Raw genomic sequence first — 24,822 nt, 5'->3', positions numbered from 1 at the left:
AAAAACTTTTCTTTTAATTTTTTTTTTGTTTGAAAGGGATGAAAAAGTTGTAATTTTTTCTTTCCTACCTTCAATTTTCCTACTACTTTCCCACTTCCAAACTTGCCCTTACTAGGTCCCAAGTAAGGGCTTTTAGTAAGTCATGGTTTTAGTGGGGCTGGCCTGATGTCAACCAACCAATAACATTTTCTTTGCCAAAGATCAGAAAAACGAGTGTACCTCCAACCGAGTCTTAGTTTCTAAGCAATAGTGAGTCAGACCCATAGGCTCGATGGGCTAAACCAGGCCGAGCCAAGCACTCGCAGACCCATTCTCTATCGAACAAGCGCAATCTGGGCAATAACATTTGCAACGGCTAACTTTTGGCAAATTAAGAAAAAAAGTAAAAAATAAAACACGCCTTGCATAACGGTCATATAGCCGTTGTAATTCGAAAAATAGAACCCAAGACCCCTTGAACGTGCCCTTCTTCTCTCTTTAATAACAGGCATCCGTGTGCAATTCTCTCATCTGCGAAGCACTTCCTCTTTTTCTTCTCGCTGCGCCTTGCTCTCTCTCTCTCTCTCTCTCTCTCTCTCTCTCTCGTTCAATGGAGACACCATCTTCTGCAAGACGCATGACAAGATCTCAGGCTGCGGCTCTGATGAATAGCTCGTCGAAATTCAGCGAGGCAGATGGTGGATGCTCGAGATCAAGAAGCCACAGAGCCGATCGGCTGGCCCTTCTTGACATCACCAACGATTCGCCCATCGTTGGAGTCACGACCGGTGCCAATGAAAGCAAGACGCCGGCATCGAAAAGGAAGACGATCCCCAGAGCCGGCCCCGGAGACACGCCCTGCTCCGGCGAGATGCTGCTCCGGTGCCAAGCGAAATCCCTGTTGCAGAGGGTCGAGGAAGAATCCGAGTTTCCGAAGCTGGAATCCCATCACCGGCATCAGCAGAAACTCTGCTTGGCACCGACGCCGGTGAACACCCCCGAGTTCTTTGCGAATCTTCCATTGGAGAACAAGTCCTTGCCGAATGGAGAAATGGGAATTTCTTTGATATCTTCTGAGTTTCAGGAGAACGAAGGGTTTCAGATTCCTGAGGTAATTTTTCCCTGCTCTGTTTGATTCTTGATTGGGGTTTAAATAATTGGGTTCTGGGTTTCCATTCTTGATTTTGCTGTATATATTATTATTTCTTGTCTTGCCTAATAACTTGTATTCATATATTCATATTATTAGGATTTTATGTAATATTTCTTCGCGTACGAGATTCAATTTTTACGGGTTTAGGCTTTAGTCTTACGATTTGTTTCTTGGCATTTGTTCCTTCATTGGAATTGTTTTCTGGAATTGTTTTAGGTTGCGTTCTCATATTTACTGTAGTTCTGTAAACTATTTTTCTATTAATTTTATATTCTCTTAAGATTGGGGATTTATGGTTTAGGGATTTGGGGATTTTATTATTTAAGAGCCAGATTTATTCTTATCAGTAACCTTTTTTGGGTATTTTTTCTCGCATTTTTGTTCATTTACTTGGAGTTTTTATTCAACGTTTTGGTTATTGTTCTTGGTTTCTGGATTTGTATTTTGCTGTCACTTTTCCCCTATTTTGGTATTGGGGTCTAAATGAAATGTAGTTAAAATTATTTTGTTTTCTATTAATTTTATATTCTCTCTTAAAGTTGGGGATTTATGAAGTTGGAGTTGAGAACTAGAAGAAGAATTCTTATTGGTAACCTTTTGGCATTCTGCCTTTCAATTTTTTATTTACTTGGAGTTTATGTTCTCAACGCTTTGGTGATTGTTCTTGGTCGTTGGCTGCGTTCTGGACTAGTATTTTTTCTGTGGTATTTTCCTGCTCTTTTCGTATTGGGGTAATGTAGTTCTGAAGTAATTTTTGGGTTTTACTGCTAAAGGTATTTGGTGGCCTGAATGTGGAGAACGTGAAGCCAATTGAGAGCCCAATTACTAGAGCCTTAACGTTCGATTCACCTGGAAAATCAGAAGCTGTTGATTCTGTCAACTGTACCCCCTCCCCTGCCTTGTCTTACCAAGAGAGCTGCATTCAAGAAAAGACTACTACAGATGATGATGATGATTCTGAATGGTCTATTCACGTAAACCTAAGCTCGCCGCCTTCTCTAAAGGCAGATGAGGAAGACGAAGACGATGAAGATGAAGATGACTTCAAGGACAGCAATGGAGAGATTGATGATGATTTATGTGATGAGTTATGCAGGGAGCTGAGTAAGATATGTGTGCAGGATAGAGAGGGGCTTCCTCGTTTCGAAGGAAAGCACACTAGATTCATTTACAACAGTGATGATGAGATAGAAGAGGAGGAGGTTACTGTGGCGGGTTCTTCTCCTAATGTGCTGCATTTGAAGGGCCTACCCACTCCACAAGGAAAACATCTGCGCTTTCCTGATGAAGAGGACTGAATTGCATTTGGGGGAAGGGGTTGGAGTGCCATCTTGACACCCTATTCTGTGGGAAATTTGCAACTCTCTCTCTCTCTGCAGTTTCTTTTTTAGTTTCCAGATGTAGCTGTTCTATTTCTACAAGATGACATGATTTTTATTTGGAAGGCATTTTTGGTTTTCTTTTCTCTTCATAATGATGTATTTTTTGGCCAACTCTGTGAAGCCAAGAGGGAAATTTCATTTCAAGTGGTGTTGATTTGTCTTGGGATCAATTTGTTTCATTGTACTGTGTTGCAATTGAAGACGACGACCTCAAAAGAAGATGAATTTGTTTCATTGTACTGTGTTGATTTGTCTTCTTCCCCAATTGAACAATTTGTTTCCTTTGTTACTCTGGTTTTTATGGTGTCCTCTTCCCCAAACTTTTTCTGTGACAAACTTTATCTATATACTCTATCTGCAATTGAAGACGACGACCTCAAAGAAGATGAATTTGTTTCATTGTACTGTGTTGATTTGTCTTCTTCCCCAATTGAACAATTTGTTTCCTTTGTTACTCTGGTTTATGGTGTCCTCTTCCCCAAACTTTTTCTGTGACAAACTTTATCTATATAATCTATCAAAAAAAAAAGAAACTGCATGTAGCATGTGAAGCTCCCCATTTTTCTGCAGCACGCCGCTGCATGTAGCATGAAGCTCCACTACTGCAGTCGTTCATCTTGGCATTTCTCGAGATGAACTACTGTCAAGCAGGGCGCTGCAGCCCAACTTGCAAGATACTGCATATAACTTTAAGAAAATTGCTGTCAGGCAGGGCGCTGCAGTTTAAAGAAAAAAATACTTTAAGAAAACACATTGCACCCAAGGAATGAAGTTTCAAGTCTAATGTGTTTTTTTTTAGAGAGAGAAACGTTTTATATTACTGTCATAAAAAATCATACAATATATAAGAAAACATTGCGCCCAAGAGAATGAAGTTTCAAGTTTAATGTGTTTTTTAGAGAGAGAGAGAGAGAGAAGAGAGAAAAAAAAAAACGTTTCATTTCAGAGAGAGAAGTCGGATGAGGTGTCGGCACAAAGCGAAGAAAACAAGTTTTGTCCACCAAATTAGAAGATTATGGGGGCGACTTTGCCTACTGCAGAAGGGAGGCTTCTTGCTTAAGCCTGAAGCTTGCTTAGGTCTCTGGGCTGTGGGGCGGTTTCTCTGAGTAAAAAAGGAGAGGCTCCTTCCGCGGAAACAGAGGCCCGCCGCCCCTAGGGTGGTGCCAACTTACAAGATTTTGTCTGCTTTTTGTCATTCATCTAACCCACTCCATAGAAAAACACCTGAAAATTTTTTCATTCTCCACACTGCTGGGGCATATGATAAACAGCCATGTGATAGATAGATGGAAATGGACGATAAAATCCGGACTTGATCTTCACAATCCGCCCGAGATATCTCTACCTTTCCAGCTTTTTGTAATTTGCCGCTATCGACAAGAGGGCGTCAGAAAGGGGCTCTAATGCGAGAAGTGGAGGATACGTTGGCCAAGATATTTACTATTTAGTGGGTAACACCAGTGTTGTCAGTATGGTATGGCAAGAAAATCGATACGATACTGGGACTCAATCGGCTATTTTTTAAATAAATGTAAAAAACAAATTAAAATTAATTTTTAATATTCTTTTAATGGTTTTAACACATGTCACGCTTGAAAATCGGTATCGTTGGCCAAACGATACAGGTTCGATTCCATACTGAGACAACATTAGGGGGGACGTTGGGTTGGATCATTCATAATTGCTTTCTCACGGAAACTTGAGAAAGCGATTCTAAATCTCATGTTCAACCGAACATGAGATTTCAGGCAACCCGTGATTATGAAAAAATTATATCTCAAGTTCCTTCGCACTTTAGCGATGGATTATCGACAGAAATTTTCCGTCGCTACTCTGTCGCCAAGTAGCGACGGAATAAAGACGAAATTGTTCCGTCGCTAATTTTTCCTGTAAAACCCTAATGTGAGCCCCTTTTCCCTTTTTGTTTCATCTATCGCCCGCCCGCCACCCGTCGACCTCCTGTCGACTGCCGCTCGTCGACCTCCCATCGCCCACCTGCCGCCCGACGACCTCCTCTCTCGTTCCCTCTCCCATTCTCTCTCATGTTGCTCCTCCTCTGCGTTTTTCGGTGAGCCCCATCTGGCGACCTCTTCTCTCGTTCCCCTCTCCCCTTCTCTCTCGTGTTGCTCCCCCTCTACATTTTCTGATGAGCCGACGACCTTGCCAGCAACCTCTCATTAGCGCCTCCCGCAGGTAACCCTCCCCCTTGCTTTTTTCCTTGAAATAAGGGTTGTCGGTGGTTCGGCAGAAGGCCGCCAACCTCTGTTGGAGCCTCCCCCTTCTCCCTATGGTTGTCGAAGGGCCAGCAGAGGCCTGATAGCCTCTGTCGGGCCCTCCCCACCCCTTTGTAGTTGGCAGAGGCCCTCCCCTTGCCCCGATCTTCGGCAGGACAGAGGCTTCACCCCTGTCCTTTCAAATGCCGATAGGGGGCTTCGCCCCCTGTCCTCTTGACTTCTCCGACAGTGGGGCTCCACCCCCTGTCCTCGTTATGATCGGCAGGGGGGTTTGGCCCACCTATCCTCGTTATGATGGGCAAAGGGAGAAGCCCCCTACCCTTTTGTTTTCCCTGACAGGGGGTGGCTTCGCCACCCCTGTCCTCAATAATTTCGATAGGGTGTGAAGCCACCTACCCCTTGTCTGTTTTTTTGGCAGGGGGCAAGACCCCCCTGCCTCATGATTGATTCCCGGTAAGGGGATCAGGCTTGCCTCTCGATGCTTCCCTTCGGGGGGTCCCACCCCTTGCCTCCTGTGAATGTTTCGACAAGGGGTTTCGCTCCCTACCTTGACCTTACTATCAGCATAATTGGTTCCAATTGGATCTTAAATGATGTTGTAGTTTCTCTACTTTATCAATGAGGTATGGTTTTTTCTTATGTTTGGTCCAATTGGACCTGAGCCCGGACCCGGTACCAACATATCAAATCAGATTTGGGTTTTGGTCCCACTTGGGTCCCAACCAAACCTGACCTGTTGACACCCCAAGGCAAAAGCCTGACTCAGCTATGCAAAACAATATGAAAATTGCAAGCTGTATTTGGTACTTAATGTCATAAATGACCTAAGGGCTCCCATACCTCATTGATAAAGTAGAGAAACTACAGCATCATTTAAGATGCATATCATGGAATGGGAGAATAATTGGTTCCTTCTCAAAAGTTGGATGCAAATCATAACTCCCATTTAAGAACCAACCAACCCAACTACCACAACCACCAGGACTGATTCTTAGATAAGCTCTCTCTCTCTCTCTCTCTCTCTCTCTCTCTCTCTCTCTCTCTCTCTCTCTCTCTCAAACACACACACATTCACACATATAGTGCATCCATTGTTGTGCTAAAGCACCAAAACTTCTGGTGGTATATTCTTGATTTACATAGGTCTAATCTCCAAAGGCAAAAATAACAAAAAGCTTATGTTTACCAAGTACTGCTAACAGTTTTATATGCTAAACTTGACAATAGCAAGATGATTTGGAACATTTTTAAACAATCGTTATCCTTATGTATTTCAAACTTTGATTTGTTCACCATCTTGGAACTTGAATCTTATAATGGCATGTTGGAGATGATTAAAGCTATTAACATAGTAAACAAACCATGCTAAACACTTCATTACGGTTAGATCTAACAGTTGGCAGCTAAATCCATGGGAACCGTATTGGATACCACAGTGGCATCGCGGTTCTATAAAATTCAACTTTCAAGATAGAACTCATAATTCATGAAGATGCTTCGAAGATGGCCTAAAACATCACATTGGATCACAATAAGTGCCACAGCGAGTTCTGGTGGTTCTATATCACAAAAAGTGCACTCTATATATAATATGGGGCTTATCTATTATGATATGAAATCACCATAACTTATGGTGGTACACTCTTGATTTAAAGAGATCTAATCCTCGAAAATGAAAACTAACCTTAGGGATCGTGTTGAGGGCTGTGTCTCCCTGTCCGGGCTCGTTTCCCACAGGGGGCATCACCCCCCTTGTCATCGAGTAATAAACTTTATTTTAACATAGTGTCTCCTGCAAATTCCGCAACGGATCCCGCTTGTGCCCGGCGACCCATGGTGAGTAAGTGACAAAAGTAATGCAAATCGGGTAAATACTTGTGGTAACTAAGTGATGCATGCACATCACAGGTTATTTAATTTCTTGTATGCAACAATTTTCTGTTCACACACTCACTTAGTTGTGGATATCTAGGACTACTTTGATGGATTTCGGAGATCATGCTGAGCATGATTTTAATGTATAAAAATAGAAGTGTTCTTATTTTTGGAGTTTGGATTTCATGCTAGTCATGGTAGTAGTTAGCGGGATATTGGAGTGTGTTTGTTGCAGGTACATATTTGACATTATTTTGATATGAGTGATTTGAATGTATTGCAATGTTTGATGTGATTGTATTCATACTTGCATGAAGTTACTTTCAATTTGATTATGCCTTCCATGTAAAATTATATCATGAAAACATGCTTCAAATGAATGTATCATGTTATGAATGAGTTTGCACATAAAAATGAACAATAAGTTATCAATGCTTCAAATGAATGGTTTTGCACATGAAAATATTAAGTTATCAATGCATGCATAATAGTTCTCGTCATTGAATGATATTATATATATGTGTGTGTGTGTGTGTGTGATATCAAATCATTACATCTACCACAAATGCATGAAAAAATTGATATTTTCTTCATCATAATATTCTTATGATTCTCTTTTAACTGGTTAGGATAATATATGTAACATCATAAGACCAAATGACTGCAAACCGTGAATGGATGTACCGTAGGATAGTTGACAATGAGGTATCGCTTGAATATATGGATGGTGTTGACAGTTTTATTGAATTTGCAACGGCAAGTATCAGTACAGTGGATCCCACTGGTCGGATCATGTGCCCCTGCACGTTGTGTAAGAACAATCATTTTGTAGAACCTCATGGTGTTAGACATCACCTAGAAAGGAAGGGTTTTGTTAGTAATTATCAAAATTGGACGCTTTATGGTGAAGAATTTTGGAATAATTATGACGCAAGGGTAGATGTGGTGCACAATAATCCATATGTGGACCTGATATTTGATGTCGCAGGACCAAAAATGGGTTCTGCTTTGGGATATAGTGATGCACCAACTGGGGTAGAGGAAGAAGCAACAAACGATGCAGCTAGTACATTCCATGACTTACTTAGAGATGTTGATAAACCGCTGCAGAATGGTTGCGAGAGTCACACTATCCTGTCTGCAGTTTTTCAACTACTGAATTTAAAGTGTGAGTTTAATTTGAGTCAATCATGTTTTGACCGTTTGTGCTCTATTGTGAAGAGTATGTTGCCCAAAGATGAGAAATTGTCACAAAATCTCTATCGTGCGAAGGTTATGGTCAATGCTCTAGGTATAGGGTATCAAAAGATAGATGCTTGTCTCAATCACTGCATGTTGTATTTTAAAGGTCAAGAAAAAAGCAGATCTTGTCCATTATGTGGACATCCTTGGTTCAAGCTAAAAACAAAGGGAATTGATAGCACAAGGTCAAAAGAAGTATCATATAAGTCACTCCGCTACTTTCCTCTCACCCCTAGATTGTAATGTCTTTATATGTCTTCGAGGACAGCTAAACAAATGATATGGCATGCAAATAAAGTTCGACATGATAAAGACAAGATCACACATCCTGTTGACGCAGAAGCTTGGAAGCACTTTGAGCGTACTCATCAGAACTTCACTTTGAAAGTGAGAAATATTAGGTTAGGTTTATGTACAGATGGATTTAATCCATTTGAGGGTAGATCAACCTCATACTCGTGTTGGCCGGTATTTGTCACCCCATACAACCTTCCTCCAAGCTTGTGTATGAAGCGTCAAAATCTTTTTTTGTCTCTATGGATCCTTGGTCCGACGTCTCCCGGTCAAAATCTTGATGTATATTTGAGGCCATTGATTGATGAACTGAAAATATTGTGGGATGATGGTGTTCTGATGTACGATGCCCACAAAAAATAAAACTTCAATATGAAGACTGTCGTTCTATGGACAATTAGTGACTTCTCTGCAAATGGTATGTTATCTGGTTGGAGCACACATTGGAGGTTAGCATGTCTGTACTGCATAGAGGATACAAAATCGTTTAGATTGACGCATGGAAGGAAGTCGTGTTGTTTGATTGTCATCATCGATTTCTACCCAGCGATCATCCGTTTCGACGACAAAAGAATGTGTTTCGAGCAGACACAACTGAAATGGAAGGTCCACCAACAAGGTTGTCTGGTATAGAGATTTTAAGAAGATTGCGATACTTTCCATGTGGACTGACAGATGCACATAAGGAAACACCCTTTATTGGATTTAAGAAGGATCACAATTGGACAAAAAAAATTATATTTTGGGAACTACCATATTGGCCAACCTTATTGATATGACATAATTTGGATGTCATGCATGTGGAGAAAAATGTCTTCAATAATGTATTTAATACAGTAATGAACGTGAAAGGGAAAATGAAGGATAATCCGAAGGCACATATGAATTTAAAAGTGGTATGTAAAAGATTAGAATTGGAACTCAAAGAGTACAATGGCAAAGTACTGAAACCAAAGGCAAGGTATGTGCTTGGTCTAGATCAAGTAAACTTTGTATGTTAATGGTTGAGACAGTTGAGATTTCCAGACGGCTGCATTTCTAACATTGCTCGGGCTGTGAAGATAGACGAGGGATAGTTATATGGGTTGAAGAGCCATGATTGTCACGTCATTATGCAACGGTTGATACCCTTAGCATTCCATGATATGTTAGACAAACCTATATGGGGGGTATTGTCCGAGTTGAGTAGATTTTTTAGAACATTGTGCGCAACTGAAGTTGTAGTATCTAAGGTAAAGAATCTCGAGGAATCTGTTGTAACTACTATTTGTCAGCTAGAGAAGATATTTCCACCAGCATTTTTTGATGTTATGGAACATGTGGTCATACATTTGCCATATGAACTTAGGGTTGGTGGACATGTGCAATATCGGTGGATGTACTCATTTGAAAGGTATATGTTTATTTAAATTTTTCTTTTCAATACTATTGAGAAATTTATTGTAATCCAAGATGTATATTGTTGACAGATGCATGTTTGACTTCAAATAAAAGGTTTGGAATAAAGCAAGAGTAGATGACTCTATTTGTGATGTGTACACCTTGGAAGAGATTTCAAATTTCTCATCTATGTACTTTGAACCTCACATTCCAACACGTTACACATGCCCACCTCGTAATGATGATAGAGAACAATTAACTGTAACTGACAAATTGTCTATATTTCAACCACTTGGAGATGCATTTGGCAGTTGTCGGTCAAGACTCTTGGAAGATCAAGAGCAAGACACAGCACAAATATATATCCTTTTCAATTGCTCAGCAATCGACCCATACATTGAGTAAGTATAGTTAATACGTAATATTAAGTTCTATACGTGTGTACATGGTTCTGTAAAATAAGTTTATGTTAAGTGTAGACGATTTGATTTGGAGTTGCAAAGAAAACTTCCACAACTTACTGATGCAGAAGTACAGAAATAACGTGAAAATAAATTTGTGGCATGGTTGAAAGAGTTGGTAAGGATGATTATATACATTTTTTCCTTTATACAATAATAAGATACTTAATTTGTCATGATTATAGTTCTTGTTTGTGCTTGTAGGTCCACCGTGGTGATGTTAAAGATCAAGAAATATGTGATTTATAAAATGGTGATGGAAAGATTATTTTGATAAGCTATTTAATGATAGTCATGCTCAAGATCTTGGAGACTTCTTCATTCCTTTTCATGAGATAAATCGTGACTTCATGCGCAAGATTCAAAAGAAAGAAATTGCAGAGGCTTTGAAGAAAATGAAATCAAGCAGGGCAGTTGGCCCAGATGGTATACCTATCGAGGCTTGGAATTGCTTGGGAGAGAAAGGTTTAGAATGGTTGACAAATCTTTTTAACTTGATTTGGCGAACAAATAAGATGCTTAATGAGTGGAGGAAGAGTACTTTGGTGCCTTTATATAAGAATAAGGGTGATATACAAGATTGCACAAACTATCGTGGTATAAAACTCATGAGTCATACTATGAAACTTTGGGAGAGGGTGATTGAGTCTAGGTTGAGGAAGGTTGTCATGATATCGGAGAATCAATTCGGTTTTATGCCTGGAAGATCAACTATGGAAGCTATACATCTTCTTAGACAACTTATTGAAAGATATAGGGAGAGGAACAAAGATTTGCATATGGTTTTTATTGATTTAGAGAAGGCATACGATAGAGTACCTAGGGACGTTCTCTGGAGGACAATGATGAAGAAAGGTGTTTCTCTCAAGTACATTAGTATAATTAAAGATATGTATGAAGGAGTAGTAACCAATGTCCGCACTTGTGGAGGGGTGACAGCCAATTTTCCGATAACGGTTGGGTTACATCAAGGATCTGCTTTAAGCCCTTTCCTATTTGCGATAGTGATGGATGAGCTTACGAGATCAATTCAAGAAAATGTACCGTGGTGTATGTTGTTTGCTGATGATATTGTTTTGATAGATGAGTCTAGAGCTGGGGTTAATGCTAAGTTAGAATTATGGAGACAGACATTGGAAGCTAGAGGTTTTAAGTTGAGTAAGAGTAAAACTGAATATATGGAATGTCGGTTTAGTAAGCAACGAAGTAGTGATGGGAGTGTAGTGAAGCTTGGTGATCAAGAAATACCGGTGAATGATTATTTCAAATATTTGGGATCCATCATTCAAAAGTATGGAGAAATTGATGGAGATGTAAATCATAGGATAAAGGTTGGGTGGATGAAATGGAAAAGTGCAACTGGAGTGTTGTGCGATCGTAGAATGCCATTGCGGTTGAAGGGAAAGTTTTATAGGACGACTATTAGACCTGCTTTACTATATGGTACGGAATGTTGGGCTGCCAAAAGATATCATATTCAAAAAATGAGTGTAGCTGAGATGCGGATGCTTAGATGGATGTGTGGAAATACAATAAAAGATAAGATTCAGAACGAGGAGATACGTAAGAAGGTAGGTGTTGCATCCATTGAAAATAAGATGCGAGAGAATCGTTTACGGTGGTTTGGACATATTCGGCGAAGGCCTAATGATGCTCCAGTTAGAAGGTTGGAGAAATGGGAAAATATATTAGTTAAAAGAGGTCGGGGTAGGCCTAGGAAGACTTAGATGGAGATGATAGGAAAGGATATGAATGCTTTGAACCTCACCGAGGACATGGCATTGGATAGAAATGATTGGAGGAAAAGGATTCATGTGGAAGACCCGAAATGAATTTCTTTTTTGGTTCATATCGCTGACCCCAATTGTTTTGGGATGAAGGCGTAGTTGTTGTTGTTGTTGTTGTTGTATAAAATGGTCCATCTAAAGTTGTGCAGTGTTACAACGGGTACATCGTAAATGGTTATCGTTTCCATACAAAAGACTACGATGTCAACAAGTCAACGATGAATAGTGGCATGTGCGTCAAGGGTAGCAGCTATGGTGAAAATGAACATAACTACTACAGTGTTATAGAAGAAATAATGGAGTTCACTTACTTAGGCACAAATAATAGCTTAACTTTATTCAAGTGTCAATGGTTTGATCCCACAACAACTAGAGTCGACAAAGTCTCAGGCATTGTGGAGGTGAATGATAAGTCAAGGTTTAGAACATATGAACCATTTATGTTAGCCTCGCAAGCTCAACAAGTGTATTATACATCATATCTGACTACAAGAAAGTCAGATAGAAATGAATGGTGGGCAGTTTGTAAGGTGAAGTGTAAACTATACCCCGAGTATATGATCAGTTATAGGAAGACAAGATTGCTGAAGAGGATGAATACTATCAATCAGATGATATGTATGACTTCTCTTATGGTCACGATGTCGCACATGGTATGCATGTCATATCTCCATTGGTTGATGGCACATGCATGGAAGAATGTGATCCAAATGATATATGAAGTGGATGGACGCTAAATGAAGAAGAAGAAGATGATGACAAAGAGAAGGAGGAGGAAGAAGAAGACTATGAAAGTCAGACAAGTGATGATGAGTCATTCACGAGCTAGTGAAATACAACTTGTAATACAATTTGATCTGAATGATCTAAATGATTTGAATGTATTGAAATGTATTGTATTGATTTGAATATATTAAAATGTGTTGCAATGTTTGAATGTCTTGCATGAAGTTTTTTTCAATTTGATATGAATGATCTGAATGATTTGAATGATTTGAATATATTGAAATGTGTTGCAATGTTTGAATGTCTTGCATGAAGTTTTTTTCAATTTGATCTGAATGATCTAAATGATTAGAATGATTTGAATGTATTGAAATGTATTGTATTGATTTGAATATATTGAAATGTGTTGCAATGTTTAAATGTCTTGCATGAAGTTTTTTTCAATTTGATATGAATGATTAGAATGATTTGAATATATTGAAATATATTACAATGTTTGAATATCTTGCATGAAGGTTTTTTCAATTTGATCTGAATGATTAGAATGATTTGAATGTATTGAAATGTATTGTATTGATTTGAATATATTGAAATATGTTGCAATGTTTGAATGTCTTGCATGAAGTTTTTTTTCAATTTGATATGAATGATTTGAATGTATTGAAAGGTATTGTATTGATTTGAATATATTGAAATGTGTTGAAATGTTTGAATGTCTTGCATGAAGTTTTTTTCAATTTGATATGAATGATCTGAATAATCTGAATGATTTGAATGATTTTAATATATTGAAATGTATTACAATGTTTGAATGTCTTGCATGAAGGTTTTTTAAATTTGATCTGAATGATTAGAATGATTTGAATGTATTGAAATGTATTGTATTGATTTGAATATATTGAAATGTGTTGCAATGCTTGAATGTCTTGCATGAAGTTTTTTTCAATTTGATATGAATGTATTGAAATGTATTATATTGATTTGAATGTACTGAAATATATTTTATTGATTTGAATATATTAAAATGTGTTGCAATATTTGAATGTCTTGCATGAAGTTTTTTTCAATTTAATATGAATGATTAGAATTATTTGAATGTATTAAAATGTATTGTATTGATCTGAATATATTGAAATGTGTTACAATATTTGAATGTCTTGCATGAAGTGTTTTTCAATTTGATCTGAATGTATTGAAATGTATTGTATTGATTTGAATATATTGAAATGTGTTGCAATGTTTGAATATCTTGCATGAAAGTTTTTTCAATTTGATCTGAATAATTAGAATGTATATTGAAATGTAATGCAATGTTTGAATGTATTGCCAGTACATTTTAATTTGTTAGAATATGGTTCGTGAAGGACACAATCGTCGAGCACCCAGTGGTAGTCAGTCTGAGCCTTCATCTTCACGGGCTCCTTCGATAGGTATATCATTTAAATAATTGTATATTTGATTAGTTGAAATTTACATTATATGAATTTCTAACTCGTTGTTTCGCCTACATATACCCACATACGCCAGATGCAAGGTTTTCTCCGTGTGACCCACAACAAGTAATTCAAATAGTGTATATCGATGGTCAATCGTAAGTATTTCATTGTCACTTGTTCAATATTTAACTTATAAAAAATGTATATTGATGGTCGATTGTTAATGTGTATCTTTTTATGTGCAATGCGAGGTTTGAGCAGCAAGAAATAATATGAGGAATTACGAAATCATTGTTGCATCATCTTCCAAGACTGATAGCACAATGGAAAGAGTTGCAGTCTTCATATTGTGCAGCATGTCAGCAAATCGATTGGCAACCACCTTCTACCACACTACCTTTGTGTCCTTCTCCTCGTTTGCACTCGCGAAGCGATGAGAGGCCTACAAATACTTTCAAAACGTTAGCACATATTTCAATAAAACACTGTTTGTTATGATAAATAATTGCATACCATGAATGAGGAAATTAAGTTGTCCAACACCTCTCTCGGGTACTGATGAGTACGCTCACTTCCAAAGTGAAGTTCTGATGAGTACGCTCAAAGTGCCTCCAAGCTTCTGTGTCAACGGGATGTGTGATCTTGTCTTTATCATGTCGAACTTTATTTGCATGACATATCATTTATTTAGCTGTCCTCAAAGACATATAAAGACATTGCAATCTAAGGGTGAGAGGAAAGTAGCGGAGTGACTTATACGATACTTCTTTTGACCTTGTGTTATCAATTCCCTTTGTCTTTGGCTTGAACCGAGGATGTCCACATGATGGACATGATCTGCTTTTTTTTTTACCTTTAAAATACAACATGCAATGATTGAGACAAGCATTTATCTTTTGATACCCCATACCTAGAGCATTGACCATAACCTTCGCACGGTAGAGATTTTGTGACAATTTCTCATATTTGAGCAACATACTCTTCACAATAGAGCACAGAAGGTCAAAACATGATTGACTCAAATTAAACTCGCACTTCAAATTGAGTAGTTGAAAAACTGCAGACAGGATAGTGTGACTCTCGCAACCATTTCACAGTGGTTCATCAGCATCTCTAAGTAAGTCATAGAATGTACTAGCTGCATCGTTTGTTGCTTCTTTCTCTACCCCAGTTGGTGCATCACTATGTCCCAAAGCAGAACCCATTTCTGGCCCTACGACATCAAATATCAGGTCCACATATGAATTATTGTGCACCATATCCACCCTTGCATCATAATTATTCCAAAATTCTTCACCATAAAGCATCCAATTTTAATAATCACTAGCAAAACCCTTCATTTATAGGTGATGTCTAACACCATGAGGTTCAACAAATCGATTGTTCTTACACATTGTGTAGGGGCATCTGATCCAACCGGTAGGATCCACTGTACTGACATTTGTCGTTGTGAATTCAATAAAACTGTCAACACCATCCATATATTTATGCGACACCTCTTTATCAACTATCCTACGATACATCCATTCACGATTTGCAGTCATTTTGTCCTAAAATATTACAGATATTTTCATCACGAGTTAAAAGAAAATCTTAATAATGCTATGATGACACAGATATATTCATTTGAACAAAAAAATCATGATACAATTTCACATAGAAGGCATAATCAAATGGAAAATAACTTCATGCAAGCATGGATACAGAAACATCAAACATTGCAATACATTCAAATCATTCATATCAAAATAATAACAAACATGTACCTGCAGCAAACACACTCCAATATCCCGCTAACTACTACCATGCCTAGCATGGAATCCGTACTCCAAAAATAAGAACACTTCTATTCTCATACATTAAAGTCATGCTCAGCATGATCTTCAAACTTCATCAAAGCAGTCCTAGATATCCACAACAAAGTGAGTGTGTGAGCAGAAAAATGTTGCATCTAATAAATTAAATAACATGTGATGCGCTTGCATCACTTACTCACCATGGGTATTTACTCTATTTGATTTACTTTTACCTTTGCACTTTTTTTTATTTCTTTTTGCATTGCATTTTTAGTTACATGTGATGCTTAGCACTAAGCATTGCGTAATTAGCTCAGCAACGTACCTGCAAAACACATATATACAAAACAAAATAGAGAAGGGGCTCAACCCCTCCCTGATAAAAAAAAAGAGAGGCTCCCTCTCATCCCGTAAGACAGGGGGCAAAAAAAAACAGGGAGGGGGCGAATATTTCGACGCTAACTGGCGACGGATTTATTCTGTCGCCAGGTACGTCGCTAATTGCGACGGACTAGCGAGCGCTGTATTCCGTCGCCAATCCGCCGGTACTAAACGGCGACCACGGCTTGGTGACGGATTTACTTCTGTCGCTATGCCGTCGCTAGATTTATATGAATAGCGACGGATGGTTCCATCGCAAACACGAAAAAAAATTAAAAAAAAATATTTGAAAATTAAATACCGAGAACGGTACAATTTATATTTCCTGTATAATTTATATTTCCTGTAAATAAAAAACAAACCACACAAAAAATTCCATATAACAAGAATCTACAACAATTAATCGTTCCACCTTAAAATTAACAAGTTTAATTATTTACAATTCAACAATTATAATTAGGAAACATAAAAAAATAGAACTTCTTCAACACAGTTCTCTAATCATCGCCAAGATTTTGTGCGTCTTCTTGTTCATTGTCTTTATCTGTCCCTTCAACTCCACTACGCTGATTATCGCTAGCAGCCTACACAAGAAAAGAACAGTCAGTATTGATAAACAAAATATAATGAAATAAATTACACATTATATGTGATTCTATCATGTGCTCATGTGTGATCTAAGGCAATAAAAAAACTCTATATGTGATTCTATCATGCTCATATGTGCTCTAAGGCAAGCAAAAAGTTATATATGTGATTCTATCATGTTCATATGTATGCTAAGGCAGTCAAAAATTGAATATGTGATTATAGCATGTTCATATGTGTTCTAAGGCAGCTAGAAAAACTCTATATGTGATTCTACCATGCTCAGATGTGCTTTAAGGCAGACAAAAAACTATATATGTGATTCGATCATGCTCGTATGTGTGCTAAGGCAGTCAAAAAATTGAATATGTGATTATAGCATGCTCATATGTGCTCTAAGGCAGGCAAAGCAAAAAAATTTATATGAGATTCTATCATAAATGATATATGTTCTAAGGCAGTAAAAAAACTATATATGTGATTTGTGCATGCTCATATGTGTTTTAAGGTAGTCAAAAAACTGAATATGTGATTATAACATGCTCATATGTGTTCTTAGGCAGTCAAAAAATTGAATATGTGATTATAACATGCTCATATGTGCTCTAAGGCAGGCAAAAAAACTTTATATGTGATTATAGCATGCTCATATGTGCTCTAAGGCAATAAAAAACTCTATATGTGATTCTATCATGCTCATATGTGTGCTAAGGCAGTCAAAAAACTGAATATGTGATTATAACATGCTCATATGTGTTCTTAGGCAGTCAAAAAACTGAATATGTGATTATAGCATGCTCATATGTGTTTTAAGGCAGTCAAAAAAACTTTATATGTGATTCTATCATGCTCATATGTGTTCTAAGGCAGTCAAAAAAACTGAATATGTGATTATAGCATGCTCATATGTGTTCTTAGGCAGTCAAAAAACTGAATATGTGATTATAGCATGCTCAAAACTGAATATACAATCACATCAAACATTGCAATACATCAAAATAATTCATATCAAACAAATGTCAAACATGTACCTGCAACAAACACACTTCACTTACTCACCATGGGTATTTACCCGATTTGTATTGTTTTTGTCACTTACTTACCACGGGTGGCGGGGCACAAGCGAGTTCCGTTGAGAAATCTGCAAAAAACACTGTGTTAAAATGAAGTCACCATCTGCCGAAAAAAAAAACAAGCGGCAGATGCAGTTTCACAGAACGCAGGGGGCAACCCTTTTGCCGAAAACGCAGGGGGGCGACCCCCTGCCGGAAATGCAGGGAGGGCAACCCCCTGCCTGCCGAAAATGCAGGGGGGCAACCCCCTGCCTGCCGGAAATGCAGGGGGGCCGACCCCCTGCGACGTGCTGCCGGAAACGTAGGGGGCGACCCCCTGTCGGAAACGCAGGGGGACGATGCGACCCCCTGCTGCCGGAAACGCAGGGGGTCGACCCCCTGCCAGAAACGCAGGGGGAGCGACCCCCTGCGCCCTGCAGCCGGAAACGCAATGGGAGGGACCCCCTGCGCCCTGCTGCCGAAAATGCAAGGGGTCGACCCCCTATCGAAAATGTAGGGGGGGCGACCCCCTGCTGCCGGAAACGCAGGGGGGTCGACCCCCTGCTGCCGGAAATGCAGGGGGGTCGACCCCTTGCCGGAAATGCAGGGGGTCGACCCACTGCCGAAAACACAAGGGGGCGACCCCCTGCTGCCGAAAATGCAAAGGGGTCGACCCCCAGCCGAAAACATAGGGGGGGGCGACCCCCTGCTGCCGGAAACGCAGGGGGGTCGACCCCCTTCTGTCGAAAATGCAGGGGGGTCGACCCCTGCCGGAAATGCAGGGGGTCGACCCTATGCCGAAAACACAGGGGGGGCGACCCCCTGCTGCCGGAAACGCAGGGGGGTCGTCCCCCTGCTGCTGGAAATGCAGGGGGGTCACCCTTTGCCGGAAATGCAGGGGGTCACCCCCTGCCGAAAATGCAGGGGGTCACCCCCGGCCGAAAATGCAGGGGGTCGACCCCCAGCCGAAAACACGGGGGGGGCGACCCCCTGCTGCCGGAAACGCAAGGGGGTCGACCCCCTTCTGCCGGAAATGCAGGGGGGTCAACCCCTTTCTGCCGGAAATGCAGGGGGGTCGACCCCCTGCTGGAAACGCAGGGGGTCGACCCCCTGCTGCCGAAAATGCAGGGGGGTCATCCCCCTGCTACCGGAAATGATTATCTGCGCGTCGTCGGGTGGTGGCGGGAGGCTGACGGGGAGCGGCGGCTGGCGAGAGGTGGACGGTGGGGGCCGGATAGAGGCCGACGGACGACGGGAAGGAGAGGGCGACGGGCGGGAGCAAGACAGCGAAACAGGAAAAAGAGAAAGAGGGATGGGATTAGGGATTTACGCAACATTTCGCGACGGCTTAGCGACGGAATTATTCTGTCGCTACGCCGTCGTAAATCAAAATACCAAAAGAGCGACGGAGTATATTCCGTCGCTAATTAGCGACGGATTAGCGATGACACAATTCCCTCTCTAAAGTCATCGCTAAAATGGTTTCCTTGTATTAAGAATTAGCGACAAAAAATTGATGTCGCTAATGAGCGACGGATTAACGACAACAAATTAATGTCGGTAATTCGTCGCTAATTAGCGACGGATTAGCGATAAAAGTTGTTTTATCGCTAATCTGTCGCTAATTAACGACAGATTAATAAAGAAAGGTTTCTCTAGCTAATCTATCGCTAATTAGCGACGAAAAAAACCGTCGCAAATTTCTGTCGCTAATTAACAATTTTCTTGTAATGCGGGTTAGACTTAGATACGGTCCACCTGAAACCCCGATATAGGGTTCAGGTCTTGCACCAGGTCTGGCACATACCCAGTCCAGTCGAAACCCATGTTCAGTGTTTGGGTCTTGGACCAGATCCCAACCAGGTCAGGTATTCACTATAGCCATATATAGTGGTACAGTGAGAACCCGACTCCCACCTCCTAGTTTATGTTTTTTTATAGGTTATGCTCTCTTCCGTGAAAATACGACTTTTGCCACTGGCAACCGCCACCGGCGGCCAGCCATGGCAGTCGTCGGTGACGGTCAGCCTCCAGCAGCAAGCCATCGTTAGCCTCACCTATCCACCAATGACTATGGCAGTGGAAACTGAGAAGGAATACATGAGGGTGGAGGGGGTGTACCCAGTTCTTGTAACGCTTCTGCCATCAACAGTTGCCATCGGCGGCCGGTCACCGTCGAACCAAACCGTCTATCAGCAAACACATTGGCGAAGACCTTGCTTGAACCGGTCCAAGGACTTCCAAAACCGGTTCAAAATCTTCTGGACCGATTCAGGGTCTTTCTGAACTGGTTCAAGGCCTTTCAGGACTAGTTCAGGGTCTTTTTGGAACAGTTCAGGGCTTCCACAATATATATTAGCATAAATGGTTGGAGAGAACACTTACCTAAAGTAGCCATTATCGATCCAAATGAGACTTCAATAGAGGTGGGTTGTTTCTCCTTAGCCAATCAATGCCCTCGATGAACCCAGGTTGCTATGCTGAGAGATGAGCAAGACCCTTGAACCCTAGGGCTTCTGAGAAACCAAAATCATGTAGCACTATCATACTTTCGTGGTGGTTTCTTATATAGGGAGAATTCAATAGTAGAAGGTTACCATGTATGGACAATTATGAGATCTCTTCGTATATTCAACATAAACCAAAAAGGACTTTTACTGGCGCAATAACTGCGCCAGTGAAAGCCGGTAATTTAGTTTACATTTAAACCTCTGAGGACCATGGCCCTAAAGGAACCCCACCAAGATTCATGATGAATGCCAACATGGGGGGTCGAACGTGGGACTTGGAGGAGAGCTCGGATGAGTGTGCGCCACTCTAGCCTAGGGGTTTCGATGAGTCAGGCATGACCTGTTCCTGACCATACGGGATCTGGTAGGATCAGCGTTTGGTGTCAAAGGAAGGGTCCGATTAACTATCTTGGTTGGACTTGTGAGGTCCGGTTATTATATAGGTCGGGTATGGTTTGTGAAAATTTATACCAAACTCAAGTTCGACCTGAGTTCCAATTAAGATCCACAAATTTTCATTGTAAAACAACTTAAAAAATAATATTTTACCAAGTATGGACCAGATTTTTGTTCACGAGATCTTTGTCAGAACCAAGTATGGTTTTTCTTGTAAAAGATCCAGCCAAACCTAGATACAGACTGTTATGATCACCTTTTAGTTGGATCCGGGTTTGGATCGACCTAGAGATGTAAACAGTTTGGATTTAGATTGGATGTGACCAATACCATATCTGACTAATGGGGTGTTGGCTACACGGATTCGAATTCAAATGGTGCGAAGCTCATATCTGATCAAGTCTTTTACATGGAAACAGACACGAATGCCCATCAAATTCAGGTATTCAAAAACTCAAAACCATATCTGCATCCTATTATAATTGGATATGGTTTTGGCTTACCAAATGCAACTAAAGGGAATTGAAACCAGTTGGATATCGGATAATATTCGATAAGTTGACATCCCTAGACTCACCCATTTTGGTCCGGCCTGTCGACACCCCTGCTCTAGCCATGTAGGCAGGCCTTCATTTAGTTCTTTAGCTCATTTTTCGATATCATCTGAGTATGGAAAATGTCTAGATATTTACCGCTCGATTTTATTGGTACTATCCAATCCTATAGTTACCAAGTGAAAAAATGCAGCAATACTGCAGACTTATGCTTTTGATGTTTTCTGATTTCGACTGTCTAAGAAGATTCACCACCACCACAACCACAGGGGTCTCCCACATGGTTAGCAGGGTGGTGAAGAGGGTGCTGAGTTAGAGAGAGGAGCGGGTCTAAGGGCCTTGGACAGAAATCTGTCTAAGACACTGTGGATGTCGTTCATCATGCAGATGATCAGCACCCAAAACCCGACATAAATGGTGGTTTCCACGGGGATGGGCCCCACAAGGTTTTTGATGCCATTAGATTTCTGGATGAACGACATCAGTCGTTTGAAAATAAATGACTGAAATTTGTTTTAAACATGAAACATGTTGGTGGCTTTAGGTGGTGTTTATCCTCATGATGTATCTGAGGTTTTCGTCGCTTCAGCCAGGGTTTCTTATCATAAACAACAGAAAACAAGGTTGTTGAATGTGTAAGGCGAAGCGAGGCGTTGAGCATGTTATGAAGTGAGGCGTAAGCCTCAAGGCGTTGGAGTGTAAGCTTCATGATCAAAATAATAAAATAAGCTTCAAGACCACTGTCCTCTCACACATACCATCAAACACTTGGCGTGCATGGCGTCAATAGCTCCGCGAGCTCGATTGGCGATCTATAAGGTCATTTGGCAAGAAGATTAAGTTGGCAATATTTTTTTGTTAAGTCCAGCTTTTTCAATCTTATCGACTTCTAACAATAACATATTAATCAGACTCTCATTTCTACGCACCACTCCATTCATGAGTAATTGGTTGACATTTCTGGGGTTTCTCATCATCCAGATTACTTATGGCTCAGATGCAGTGCTCTTATCAGAGTCCCAATAGAGAATCAGTTTGAATTATCGATTCCCTGTCTGATGGTTCAATGAAAACATTGAGATAAGAAACATTACGCCAACATGCAAGGTGGCCTTCTATTATAGGACACGAACTGTTAAGGCTGTATCTAGCCAACATGCAGGGTGGTCTTCTATTATAGGACACAAACTGTTAAGGCTGTATCTAGATAACTCATCCAAACCTCAAGAAAGATGATTACAAGCACAATCAGAGCATGTGAGGAGAAAAGAAAAACCATATACAAGGAAAAAAGTGTTCTATAACAGAAAGATGGCATTCACAATAAGTGATACTTGCGGACACCCATCCAATACTACAACAGATCCATGATATTGCATGGTTCTAAAGCAAATTGTCAATGCAACAAGGTGTATAATTTCAAAATACAGTTAAAATCATTCAAACAACAAAGGTTATGGCAGAATTCTTAAAATATGGTTTGCTGCCAATAAAAAAGGTCACACCAATTTCACAATCACAGTACCATTACAAAGTGTAAAGAAAATAGTACCACTACAAAGTGTAAAGAAAATAGCTGGAAAATTAAACTGAACTCACAAGATTGTTGGCTGTAAGAACAGATGCAATACATAAATCAGCTAGCTCATGAATTTCCTTCATGTTATGCTATTTCATCTTATTCGTACATCAGCAAGTGCATATCCCAAAAATATTTGCTTTAACAGGAAAATATGGATGATGCACAGATAATCTGAATGTTACAAAAAGCACAAAGTGGTAAACGCCTCACTGCAACGCCTTAGTACTTTGAGTGTGTGCTTCGCCTCTAAAGTGTACGCCTCTCACAACACTGACAGAAAATGGCTCTAATGTATGACAAAATTGATGCATTTTTCAAAAAAATCTTATATTTTTTGAAAAATTCGTCCATCTAAAATCGTAACTTTTTGGCTGTAAAAGCATCTTTTCACCCTTCGCACGTGAATTTTCTTTAGATATGCAAACTTCCCTATCAAATGTTCAAGTATGTTATTTTTTGCTTTTATTTGTGAATTTCTCTCACATTTACTAATTTTCTCTCAAAATATAAGATTATGTGAATACCCTCCCAAATATGTGATTTTTTCTCTCAAAATATGCGAATGTTGTATTGTATTTTGTGATTTATCTCTCAAATATGTGCTTTTAAAGTGGTGCTAAAGGCTTTAACAGCATTTTTAAAGTGTTGCTAAATGCCCATTGTGCATTTGATGCATCGCTAAAGGCTTTAACAACTCTTTTGAAGTGTTGCTAAAGGCTTTAGTAGTGCTTTTGTTTACTCAAATGAATAGAAGTCACAATTGGGTATTAATTTGTTATATATAAGTCTTTTATGGTGGATTTGAGTGTGTGGAACAAGAGATGACAAGGTTCAACCCAAGTGAAAGTGATTTGAGCATTTTTATACTTTTTTTGTATTTGGATCCAATTCGAGATTCATATTCAGGACTAAACTCCATAAATGGTGAGGTGAATTAGGTCATATGATCCAAAACAAAGTTATCTAACCCATTACCCATGTGTGTCCTAGTTGTCTGCACAACATAAATCAAACAACGGATATAAGGAGCACAATTTTCGTGGATGGTCAAAACAAATATTGGATGGAGTGTAGTTGTTACAGAACAAACAAAATGTATATTCTGTCTGTTTTGTTTGTTCATTCCGTCTAATCTTGGACAAACCATCAAACAAGCCCTCAACTACAAGAGATGAAACCACATGAGAATCACCAACACTAGGTTTCTCAATGGGTCAGGTCAGACTTGACTTGGATCCACCTACATAATTAATGACTGGATTTCAGGTATGAGTTCAAGTTTTGTCGGGTCATGAAAATAGAATCTCGAACCCAAACACACATAAGTTTAGAAATTTATTTTTATTAAAAAATATATAAAATACTTGGGTCGGATTGGGTACCTGGCAAAAACGCCAAGTCAAGTCGGGTACCAGGCAAAAATCATAACCCAAACTCGTCCTGCATATTGCTTGGGTCGGGTTCGTGTCAACCTGAATATTATTGGGGTGGACACTTTCCATCCCACACCCAGGAATTCAGGTTAGGTCAGGTTGAGTACCCAATACAAACCGAACCCATTGACAACTCTAACCAACACTAACATTTAAAAGAGCACAATTGATCTTATAACTAAGATTCCCAGGTGACAGGTATTGAGGATAAGTGTGTAAGGTTGTGTGGCCATAAGACAGCCAATGGGAGGGCCACCCCCCAACGGTTGCACCCTCCCAATGGCTAGAAAACAGTTAAACTAACATAAACATAAGATAATTAACGGACATAGAAAACATGGTTACAGTGCCAAGTTCAAGGGTTGTAACCCTTGGGGTTGAAGGGACACTTATCCAATAGACATCCCAATCCAACATTCTTTCAGGATTACAAGGGCCAAAATTCATGCACAAGTATTTCTTGGATTACCAAATTTTTGAAAATAAGAAAAAACACTCTGAAAGGATAAGAGGTTGTGATAAAAGAACGGTCTTTGGCGATTTCTTGCATAACAGTTCACGCCTTCGACCCGGGTTCACCC

At 39.8% G+C, this 24,822-nt stretch overlaps 1 protein-coding gene across 1 annotated transcript; it reads left to right on the top strand.

Moving 5' to 3' along the window:
- Nucleotides 1–589: 589 nt before the first annotated feature.
- LOC149842676 (uncharacterized) lies at nt 590–2,684 on the top strand. The gene is made up of 2 exons (XM_090000719.1): nt 590–1,090; nt 1,906–2,684. The coding sequence occupies exons 1-2, from the start codon at nt 590–592 to the stop codon at nt 2,428–2,430; spliced, it is 1,026 nt and encodes a 341-aa protein (XP_089856845.1). The 3' UTR covers nt 2,431–2,684.
- The last annotated feature ends 22,138 nt before the right edge of the window (nt 2,685–24,822 follow it).

Source organism: Nuphar pumila, chromosome 3 (genome assembly GCF_984573655.1).
Source record: "Nuphar pumila chromosome 3, dmNupPumi1.hap1.1, whole genome shotgun sequence".
Taxonomy (NCBI): domain Eukaryota; kingdom Viridiplantae; phylum Streptophyta; class Magnoliopsida; order Nymphaeales; family Nymphaeaceae; genus Nuphar; species Nuphar pumila.
The sequence above is the reverse complement of the archived record's forward strand: the minus strand, read 5'-3'. Positions and strand labels throughout refer to the sequence as shown.

Excerpts from the sequence above, each read along its gene's own strand:
- LOC149842676 (XM_090000719.1), top strand. The coding sequence starts at position 590 with ATGGAGACACCATCTTCTGCAAGACGCATGACAAGATCTCAGGCTGCG. Across the intron at positions 1,091-1,905 it reads AAGGGTTTCAGATTCCTGAG|GTATTTGGTGGCCTGAATGT; the intron begins GTAATTTTTCCC and ends TTACTGCTAAAG.